Genomic DNA, 11,279 nt, shown 5'->3' with positions numbered 1-11,279 from the left:
GACAATACTAATACAGTACAATGTTTTATTGTACTCCATGAATCAGTATCATCGAGGTGAGTAATGCTTGTATGACTGCTTTATCTTGCCTGATATGATACAGACTTGTGTATAAAACAAGTATTGGGTAATAGAGAGAATTCCTGATCATCAGCCAGACATACTCAAAGGGCAGCAAAGGAGAAGATCTAATTAGCCCTTTTTTGTAGAAATCAGTAGCATGTTTCCGAGTAAAAGTTCAAAGCAAAACTAATTCAAAGCTACTTTCATGAACACAAAAGAAACATAAATTGAATCTCCAAGATCACACACACACACACACACACACACACACACACACAAAAAAAAAAAACCTTCCTGTATTATCAGACCTGATTGCTTTGGAACCTATTAGGAAGTTTGAAAACTATCAATTCAAGGAATTGCTGGCACATTCTGAAGAGCTCTTCACAGAATGAGTTACTGTTTCATCTTGGCCATTCAGGCCATTTCATTCATTTCAAGGTCTGCTCAAAAATAAAAGGGTATATGATCAGATTAACCATGTTGCTCATAAAAAGCACATCGTCTTTGTTTCACCTAGAACTCCTGTGGTATTCTACATTTCACAATTGCTTTCTGAAAAGGCCAGCGTCCCACAGTTCATGTTCAGTTTTTGCAAACAGTTATCTAAAATCTCTTGTTACAGAGACCAATGACAAAAAGCCCTCAAGTACCTAGGATTTAGAAAGAAAACTCAAAAGATTCACATAAAGTATAAATTGTCAGAGCTTGCTCTCTTTAGTATTTCATTAGCCAGAAATACAAATTAGAGCCAGCAGCCTTTGATGGAAATGCTGCTTTAAAAAAAAGTATGCTGGCTAGAGTGGCTCATGACTGTAATCCTAGCTATTCAGGAGGCTGAGATCTGAGGATCGCAGTTCAAAGCCAGCCAGGTCACTAAAGTCCAAGAGACTCTTACTCCAATTAACCACCAGAAAACCACAAGTGGTGCTGTGGCTCAAGGGGTAGGGTGGTAGCCTTGAGCTGAAGAGCTCTGGGACAGCACCCAGGCCCAGAGCTCAAGCTCCACGACCCACGAGAAAAAAGAAAAAAGTAATGATTGCCAGTAGTAATTCCAGCTACTCAGGAGGCTGAGATCTGAGAATTTAAGTTCAATGCCATCCCAGACCAGAAAGTGTATGAGAGTCTTATCTCCAAAAGGCCTTGTAGGGAAGCTGTGGCTTGACTTAGAGTACCAGCCTTGAGCACAAAAGTTAAAGGACAGCACCCAAGCCCTGAGTTCAAGTCTCAGGACTGGCACACACACAACAAATACAATAAAAATTAGAAATAAATAAATAAATGCTTCTGCCTGGGGCCCCTGTGCCATGTCTCCTGTATAGGGTCTACCATCTTGCTCTAGGAAACTAGGTTAGCTAGTGGCATTGTCACCAGATTCCAACATGGCAACTGAGAGGATATTACTTAGAACTCAACTTTTTATTCTACAAGTTGCAATTATTACTTTAATAAAAACATGAAATTTAAAAATGGACACAAATAAAAACTATTCCTAATTTGGTCCTTCAAATCTCTGTCCACAGTTTGCATTGATGTGCTTTCTATTTTTTTAATGCTTTCCTCTTGCAGAAATAATGGTACCTATCACCTTCTCAATCACCTAAAAAGGAATGAATGCAGATGCTAGTCACTGGATTGGAATTTTATAGTCCTTACACCTGTTTAAACGTCTCTCATGTGCCACAAACCCATTTTCTAGAGTCCAGCTATGCGAAATTTAGTTTTGTAACACTGAGAAGTGCAAATGCCTAACAGCTGATGTGTGCATAATTAGTTCCAAACAAATGGCTAGGAAAACATTCTTGTTATTTGTAACTTCTCCTGCCTTTCTTGTTATAGTAAAAAATAAGAGAAAGAGAAACAATAAAAACAAGAAACAGAAAAGCAAGGAAAACCAATAATGACTTCCGGGTGTGGAAAAAGCCACAATCAGCACACTCTGTGTATTCTTCTGGACAAAACCTTCCCAGACTTTTGGAGCCCAGGAAACCATTGTTGTCGATTAATCTCCTGTAATGTTTCATGGATGGTTTAGCCTCAAACTGATTTGCCAGATAATGATAGAAGCCAAAGTTCGGAGCCGAGCGATCATTGAATGAATAAGCAAAGTATCCATAAAGATTGACACCATCCAATACATAGGCTGAAAAAAAAAAAGACCAAGAAGAGTGATTAAAAATATTTCACACACAACACATTCCTTTGGCATAGCTTCAGTGGAGTCAGAGACAATCTCTGTATTATTTAATAAGACTCAATCAGATTTCATCAGAAAAGTCTTCTGCCATGTAAGGACAAATAGGCAAATAACAAGATCTAGAGCTACATCACCAGGTGGCCTTTACTAAGCTGTACTTGGTTTGAATTTTTATGTACATCATTCAGTTAACATGGTGTTAAGAAAGTGTCAAAGACTGCTTGTCTTTCACGTTTCCTTACATTCTTATCTGACTGTCCACCTGCCTGTCTATCTATCATCTATCTAGTTATCTGATGTAGGGCTTGGGGCTCTTGTTTAGCTTCTTTTTGTTCATGGTTGATGCTCTCTACTTGAACCACACCACACACTGGTAGGCAAGACTCTCTCTACCATGTGTCGACCTCTGGGCTGTCTTTGAACTACAACTCTCAGATCTCAGCCTGCTGAGTAGCTAGAGTTCTCTAGATCGTCAGCCACCAGCACTGGATTCCTACACTCGAAGTTTTCCCTTGGATTGATTCAATGTGGCAGGAATGGACAGCCCTCGGGAGCCACCGTGCTTTCTTTCTGCTGGAGTACTCCTATTAGCTGCCAGACCCAGAAACGACATAACTTCCCCGAAATTGTGGCTTCTGAGGCTTTTTACCTTTCAGGGCTTCGTTTATATAGTTTTGTAAGTAATACACCCTCAACTTGTCTTGCTCATCCACCAGGGGATCATCGTCGATGCCATTGGCGGTGACGTACATGGGGAGGTCTCCATACTTGAACTTGAGCCAGTTCAGCACCTTGCGCAGACCCCAGGGAACCACTGCCACCTGACTGGGAGAGTTGAGCCACGTGATGTCCGTCATTTCTTGCACTTCTAGATAATCATTGTATTTTATCGGATCTTCTTTTTCCCAGTCTACAAGGATAGTGGTATAGTGGCTTATTGCTAAGAAGTCAAAGGAACCCTGAATTAGTTTTTTTTCTTCTTCAGTGAAATAAGGTAGAAGAATATTATTTCTTTGGTTCAACCAGTCCCTCATCACATGTGGATAATCTCCAGAACCGAAAATGGGCTCTGCCAGCCAACCAATGTCAAATTCCAACACTCTCTCAGTCACTTCGTGGTCTTTGGGGGAGAAAGGACAGGCAGGTTCTATCCAATCCGCCTGCAAGGCAATGGATATTTTGCCTTTCTGACTGTGCCTGAATTTCTCATCATACACACGCCAAGCCAATGCATGAGCCTTCAGAAGGTGATGGCCAGCTCGGTATGTCATATTCCTTGTGTTGGGCTCCTTCATGGTGATCCAGAACTTGACGTGGTGGCCCAGCTCCTTGAAGCACAGACTCGCATACTCCGCAAACACCAGGGCAGTGTGTGGGTTCTCCCAGGCTCCGTGTTTAGCTAGGGCTCTAGGCAGGCCTTGGTGTGGGGATGTCGGTTGCCACAGAGCCACCACCGGTGTGATATTGGCATGGACCAGCTCACTGACCACACATCGATAGTAATGCAGGATGGAGTGATTCACCTGGGATCGATTTCCCAGAGGCAGGATCAGGGCCCAGTCCAGGGTGAAGTGAAAATGAGTAACGTGCATTTCCTTCAGTAAGGCCACCTGGAGCCGGATGGCAGCGAAATCAACACAATAGGACCTTCTCTTCTTGGCCACAACACCATCCACTTTGATAAGTCTCTTGCTGTGATGGACATCCCACTGGTAAACGTTCTGGTCAGTAAACTGGGAGAGAGTAGTATCCACCTGTAAAGAACCCAGAAACATGAGCATTACCTGGACAACTCTGAAAAAAATAAATCCAGTGTGATTATGTCAACAAAATGAGTGAGCGGGATGGACAACATTAGGCTCCTTTCTAATGCAAAATTTGAACCATTTTTCATAAACTATAACTGCTTTAAGAAATAAAAAAAAAAAACCCTCAAGCCGAGCATGGTGGCTCACACCTGTAATCCTAGCTGCTCAGGAGGCTGAGATCTGAGGATTGGGATTCAAAGCCAGCCCAGGCACTAAAGACCTTGAGACTCTTGTTTCCAGTTAAGCACCAGACAACTGGAAGTGGTGCCATTATTTAAGGGTAGGGTGATAGCCTACCTAGAGCTGAAGAGCTCTAGGACAACGCCCAGGCCCAGAGTTCAAGTCCCACTGCCAACAAAAAACAAATCCTGTTTAAAAATGCGTATATAGCAAGGTGCCTGTGGCTCACATCTATAATCCTAGATACTCAGGAGGCTGAGATCTAAAGATCAAGATTTGAAGCCATCCCAGGCAAAAAAGTACATGAGACTCTCATCTCCAATTAATCATCAACAAGCCAAAAGTGGAGATACAGCTTAAGTACTGCAGTGCCAGCCTTCAGTGATAAAGCTAAGGGACCCAAGCTCAAAATAAAGCATAAAAAAGAAAGAACTGCATATTTATATCACCCATAACTTCCCTCCATATCTATCTGTCTGTCTGTCTGCCTGCCCGTCTTTCTGTCTCTATTATATATTATATAACACATTACTTATATCATAACATAATATATATTATATAAATTATAGAAGTAATGATACATACTTAATATAATATATAATTAATATATATTACTATATGTTCATGATGAATTGAACTCAGAAACTCACATGTTGAATTGAAAATCCTTGGTATCACTAATAAAGAAGCAAAAATAGAAAAGTTGAATGAATTTAAGTCAGAAAAAGTCAATGATATTATTGAATTGTGCTTCTTGAAATCATCGCCTATATTGAGATTTGCTCTAGGTGTTAAATAAGCACAGCTATTGCCTTTTGTTGGCTTTAAGATCAAGTAGAAAGTCTGAGAGAAAAATGTGAATTAAATACTAATATTGTCATTTATCCAGCGAGTGATACTCATCAGTGTAATTTTAGTGGTCTTTTTTTTGAATTATTTTTCTGTAATAATATGGATAATCATGGCTCTCAATCTTAAAATATGTAAGCCTCCAAAAGAAAAGGAGACCTTCAATAAAAGGGGGGCAAATTGTAAAAGCAAAGTCACAACTTCCTCCATCCACAGCTCACACACAGTTCAAAGCCCAGCTGTATGACCTTCAACCCAAACCAGCTCTGGGAAACTGTCCTCTGAACAGGTGCTTTGATCAGACCCTCCTGTAAAAGCCAGACTGGATCAAGCTGGGGGTTGAAACTCTAGGAGCGGTATTGTTGAATTTTACTGGCCTGTTGTAAAAGGATTGCCTATTCTCTGGAGGGATTTGTATTATGTTTATAAAGGAAAGTAATAAAAATAGTATGTCAGAGGGAAATTGCTTTTCTGGAGAGTTTTCCCTTGCAGCTCACTCACACATGCATTTCCCCAAAATGTTATGGGAATGCTGTCAGAAGTCTTTTTCCACTTTGATACACCCACAAATCATGCTTCTTAGGAGAAAATATGTGCATGTCTCCTCTTCTCCTTATCCCTCCTCTCTGTCTCATCTTTCTGTGATGCTGAGGTATAACTCAGCCACTCAAGTGATGCCCCAAACTCTTTTTATATCAGTTATTTTTCCAGTAAGATCCCAAGCTGATGGCTCAGATTGGCCTAGACTGTAATCCTCCTATTTTGCATTTTCTGCTTAGCTTGGATGACAAGCATACGCTACCATGCCTGGCTTTTTATTCATTTTCGATGGCACTGAACAATTTTTTCTGCCCACACTGGCTTTAAACCATAATCCTCCTGATCTCTACCTCCTGAGCATCTAGGATTACAGAAAGGAGTCATGGCACTTTGCTTTTTCAAGGAAAACTGTTCAGAACTTAAAAGAATTTTGCCTTCTGGATTATTTTTATAACACTCTAAGTTGACTAAATTCATCACTTTTCTACCAGAATCATCCCAAAACATGTTTTATTCATTCCATCTGAAAATAAGCATGAGAGTCCATGGTAGGCAGGAAAAAAACCAGTTTCATAAAATTCAGGACATTTATAAATGAGTTTTAGGCAAAATTTCATGTCACTTCTATTAGTTTCTTGAGTTAGTTTTTCCTTAAAAATTAAATAATAAAATTGGACCTTTGAGGAAAAAATGAATATAAAGTATGCATTTAGTAAGCTGTGGAAGAAATAGTCCCCTCAGAGGGATCCATGTCAAAGAAGCACTATATTCCTGGGAGGTGACACAGGCTATGTTTCCATTAACTACAAGCATTTGTGGTTATGGGAAAATAAAGTGGCAGCTGGGAAATTGGGACCAACTAAAAGGGATCATGTAAATGGGTCCAATGTCGCTCTTCTCACAGGCTGCGTGGTTAGTTTGATAATATTTTTCAAGTCCTTTGAGTAAAATGCATGCCTCAAGATTTAGTAGCACCAGCCAGGAGGAAAGTATAAAATTGTGTGGTTGAAAACCCACTGCTTGAAATTTTCATCCACCACTGAAAATTCATACTGACCTCAGGACTTTTCGTTTGCTGGCTTTTGTACTAGTACTGTGCCTTGAATGCTGAGCCTCTGGTGCTTACTTGCTCCCTTCTCCCCACCGTCTGCTGGAGGCTGGTGCTCTACTACTTGAGCCACACCTCCACTTTCAGCTTTTTGCTGGTTAATTGGAGATACGAATGTCATGGATTTGCCTGCTCACATTGGCTTCCAATTGAAATCCTTGCATCTCAGCCTCCTGAATAATTACAGGTATAAATCACCATGCCTCTGAATTGCCTTGTAAATGTAGAGAAAGGGTTAAAGGCTGTGAATAACCCTATCATGAATCATGTGACATTGGGAAGGGTGACACTGCTCAAGAGGCATTGCACTCACAAACTGACATACTGAATTGAAATCCCTTTGTACAACTACTTAGAAATAATTCCTGCTCTCTCTCATGTAATTTATATTCTCAACCTTGGCCCTCCAAAGATCCCATAGCTACTTTGAAAGCAATTGTCTCTTTCTCTTTCTCTCTCTCTCTCTCTTTCTCTCTCTCTCTCTCTCTCTCTCTCTCTCTCTCTCTCTCTCTCTCTCTCTCTCTCTCTCCTGTGTGTGTGTGTGTGTGTATGTGTGTGTGTGTGTGTGTCTATCTGTATCTCCTACTTGCACTCCCCTTAACCAAGTGACACAGGGCTTATGTATGTAGAAAGCGCTTACTGAAAGGTCCTGTCAACCCCTCGAAACTTTTTGGGGGGGATATGCATATATATATATGCATACACAATATAGTAAGTATACATGTATGTATGTATGTGTGTGTGTCTGTGTGTTCAGCAAATACTGAACATTGTGAAGCACTTCCACACTATTTCAATAATAAAAGAACAAAAAGCAGAAAAAGGCATTCCTATCAGTGAATCATGGGAGCAAGAGTTTGTTTTCTCCCTTTTTCCTTTCTTTTTTTTCCATAGGGATTTCTTTCTTGTTATAGTTCTATAAGCCTAGAGAGAGGGAATCCACAGTTATGTTCCCTCTCAAGCTTAGAAGCTCCACTGAGATTTTGGATGCTCCATCTTCTTTGGTAAAATCTAGACTACTTTCTGCGAGGAGCTAGTGACTTGTTCCTGTCATCCTCTTTGAGAGGTGGAGATGAGGAGGCTCATGGCTCGCCTGGGGGAAGCTCAGGCAAATCCATCTCAGCTGAAAAAGTTAGATGTGGGGACCCACGCCTGTCATCCTTCATACAAGGAAGTAGAAATAGGTGCATCAAGATCCAAGCTGAAGGAATTTAAAACAAACAACAAACAACTGAGACCCTATCTCAAAAAAAAAAACAAAAAACAGAACAAAAACACTGGAGGTGTGTCTCAAGTGGTAAAGTGCCTACCTAGCAAGCCCAAAACCAATTCACATCCCCAAGTACAACCAAGTAAAGAAAAACCAGATGGATTTAATAAGCATCCAAATGTAGAATGCTCAAACGAGTTCTTTCCTTTTACTATTTTATCAGATTTTAATTATTCGTGAGCACCATTTCCTTCCCTTTGGAACTGATTTAAAGTGTGAGCTGAAAGTCGGAAGGTTTGGGGAAAGAATGGCACAGCATCCCAAATGGTGAGCTTCGTGAGATCATGGAAGAACCAGGTTGAGCTCGAAGACCAGAAGCTGTGCCATGACAAGAGCCTACTAAGAAAGCACTACTTACTAGTGACAGGGCTTGGTGAGACTGCTGATGGGTTTTGGCAGCTGACTTACTTGAATGTAGTTGTCAACAACTCCCCAAGCAAAGTCACAGGGAAATGTCCCTTCTAGGGGTTGGTTTTCAGGTAAAAGAGGGAAGCCATTGCTCTCGATCAGCTTTTGGTAGAACAAGGCTGAAGACTTAGGCAGCAACTTCTTTTCCTGGCTCAGAAAGTCGACATAGAAGAGGCCACGTCGGATGCTGTAGCCCCTGTGCCACTCAAAACCATCCATCAGGGACCATGCAGTGTACCCAGTGACATTGACTCCATCCAACTTGATGGCTGCAGAGGGAAAAGAGGACAGAGTAGGGTGACACCTCGCTAGGAATGTGCCTTAGAATTCAAGAGCATCTGGGGCTTTTCATTACTTAAGGAAAGCAGTCAGTGGCTCAGCCCTGTAATCCTAGCCACTGAAGAAGTGGAGATCTGAAGATCAAGGCTTGAAGCCAGACGGGGCAGAAAAGGTTTGTAAGACTCTTGCCTCAATTAACTAGCAAAAATCAGAAGTAGAGCTTTGGCTCAAGTGGTAAACTACCAGCTTAAAGCTAAGGGACAAGTGCCCAGGCCCTGAGTTCAAACCCCAGTACCCACACACATACCTAAGGGTAAAGCTTCTTAATTGCTAAACCTGTGATTTTTCTTACGTAGAAAAGAGTCACATCAAATCTAAATAGCTACAAATAAGTGTGTTTATAAATTCCAGAGATGGAATAACCCTTGAGAATTCCACCTGGCTGGGAAGATGTTTGGCTCTACTTTCTGTCCTAGGCAACTAGCATTGTGCTTAACACAATAAATGAACAAAGCCTTATAAAAGATGAGCTACTGGTTTACTGTTTTTTCCACATAACATAAGTGCTCCTTTTCCCTCAGAAAGTACTTTATTTAGCCAAAACAGTAACTCAAAAACCTTTGGAGAAAGCTGGTTATCTTGAGATTTATATTACACTTACGAGAAAAATCCAGATCAGTACCTCGGTAAGTCAAATCATTTCAAACATTAACTTAGTTTCTTGTTTATAAGATAGGTTTTAAAAATTAACTTAACTCTTCAAGTCTCCAAATGAGAAAAGTGTTACATAAATGAATCCTTGCTATGGCCCCAGTGATTATGATTAAAATCTACACACTCACAGTGTACAGCCAAAAATCTTAAAGATTGTGGATTTGACAGGGAATGAAAACATTATCTGAATGCCTACCTTTTAAGGTTTCCATGATAAACTTTTTGAGGTAATACATGTATTTGGCATCATCTCTTCTGGTGTTCCCTGAGACAAACCAGCCATTTTCCACGATAAATATGGCAGGATGATTATATTCAAGGTCAATCCAGGATAAGAGTTGCCTCAGACTGGGAGATTCTAACTGGTGAAATTTCATGTCAGGATCCAAAAGTTGGAAACTCAAGGTTGGTCCAAAGGAAAGAGCAAAAAAGTCAGCTGTCCCTTGGATGAACTTCTTCTCTGATGCAGTGAAACTGGGCAGAAGAGATGAAAGGTTATGCTTCATGCTCTCAGGATAGTCTCCATCAAGGAAGATGGGTTTGGCAAACCAGCCTAATACAAAGTCAAGAGATTTTTGGCATTCTTGGATGTTGTGATCAGTCATTCTTTGCGGACGGATCCAGTGTGAGCTGAGGGCGATGGATACCTGCCCTCCCTGAGTGGGTCGATAGAAAGTGTTGTAGAGATGCCAGATTTTGGCATGAGCCTGGAAAAGAAAAACCACGATGACTGTGAGGGACCATGCGATACAGAGAAGATCCTACAAATCTCCCATATCTGCTTCTCCTAGAGCCTAACCTCATCACTAACCAAACCAGCTGGAACCAACAGAAATCCCCTGCACGGTGGGCTGCTACCATGATCAGAGTTATATATCCATTATTTTCCTAGCACCCAGTGACAAAGGTATAATGTAACTTGATTTTCTTGAGTGGGTATCTTTCATCTTTTGAAAAGTTACTGAAATAGGCATCTGTTGGATGTTACTGCTTGATCAACTTTGGATTATGTACTTTTTAATTAATAGGTTTTGTGAAAAGAATCAATCTCCTATTTGTGATCATGCCAGGAATTTCTAAACAAGATTATATGTTTTATCCTAGGAGACTGGGAGTTTCCAAATTGCCTCAACTTGTTGGAGTCAACTTAATATTTTTTATTCATCTCTCGTAGCCAAAATTCTCACACATGTCCTCACCATCTTTGTTCTTCCCTATGAATCAGAATCATAAATTGAAGGATGAACTCTGATATCTAACCTTGGCCCACCCTCCAGAACTCTGGGATAGTTCTGGCTGGCTTTCTACAGACCCAGAGTGCAAAGGACAAGCCAACAACAAAAATCAACCACATGCAACTGCAAGGAGCTGGGTGACAGAACTCCACCCGTAGTCTCCTAGCAGTGCAAAGGTCTTGGCTTGCACACAACCAAACTTGCACTCATACAAAATTTTATTGATGTCTGATTCCCCCCCACACTTTTCTTCTTCTTCTTCTTTTTTATTTTCAGCACAGGTAATGGAACTTGAACTCAAGGCCTCAATCTTTCTCAGCTTTTTCTCTCGAGGCTGGTGCTCTACTACTTAAGTTACACCTCCATTTTTGGCTTTTTGCTGACTAAATGGAAATAAGAGTCTCATGGACATTTCTACCCAAGCTTGGGTAGATTACAGGCACAAGTCACCAGCATGCAATTCTATTATCTTTTCTTTTGTTCCCTTTCTATTTTAAAGCGTATACATTTTTTTCTTCCTACTTGAATGAAATTCCTCTTTATCTTTGAATTCTTTGGTTTATTTGCCCCCTTTTCTCTATAAATACAATTCCTATTTATTAACCTTTTATTACCCTAACATAGATAA

General features: G+C 40.7%; 1 protein-coding gene across 1 annotated transcript in view; it reads right to left on the bottom strand.

Annotated features, from left to right (window-relative positions):
• Positions 1 to 333: 333 nt before the first annotated feature.
• The window catches only part of Kl (klotho), a 33,528-nt gene continuing 22,582 nt past the window's right edge, over positions 334 to 11,279 (bottom strand). The window contains exons 2-5 of the mRNA XM_090341740.1: positions 9,613 to 10,123; positions 8,424 to 8,692; positions 2,910 to 4,014; positions 334 to 2,206 (exon numbers count right to left, since the gene is read on the bottom strand). Coding sequence (XP_090197866.1) covers positions 1,869 to 2,206; positions 2,910 to 4,014; positions 8,424 to 8,692; positions 9,613 to 10,123 — 2,223 coding nt within the window. The 3' untranslated portion in view covers positions 334 to 1,868. The remainder of the gene's footprint in view (positions 2,207 to 2,909; positions 4,015 to 8,423; positions 8,693 to 9,612; positions 10,124 to 11,279) is intronic.

Source organism: Megascapheus bottae, chromosome 11, assembly GCF_031878675.1.
Source record: "Megascapheus bottae isolate mThoBot1 chromosome 11, mThoBot2.hap1, whole genome shotgun sequence".
NCBI lineage: Eukaryota > Metazoa > Chordata > Mammalia > Rodentia > Geomyidae > Megascapheus > Megascapheus bottae.
This window is presented reverse-complemented; position numbering and strand designations above follow the sequence as displayed.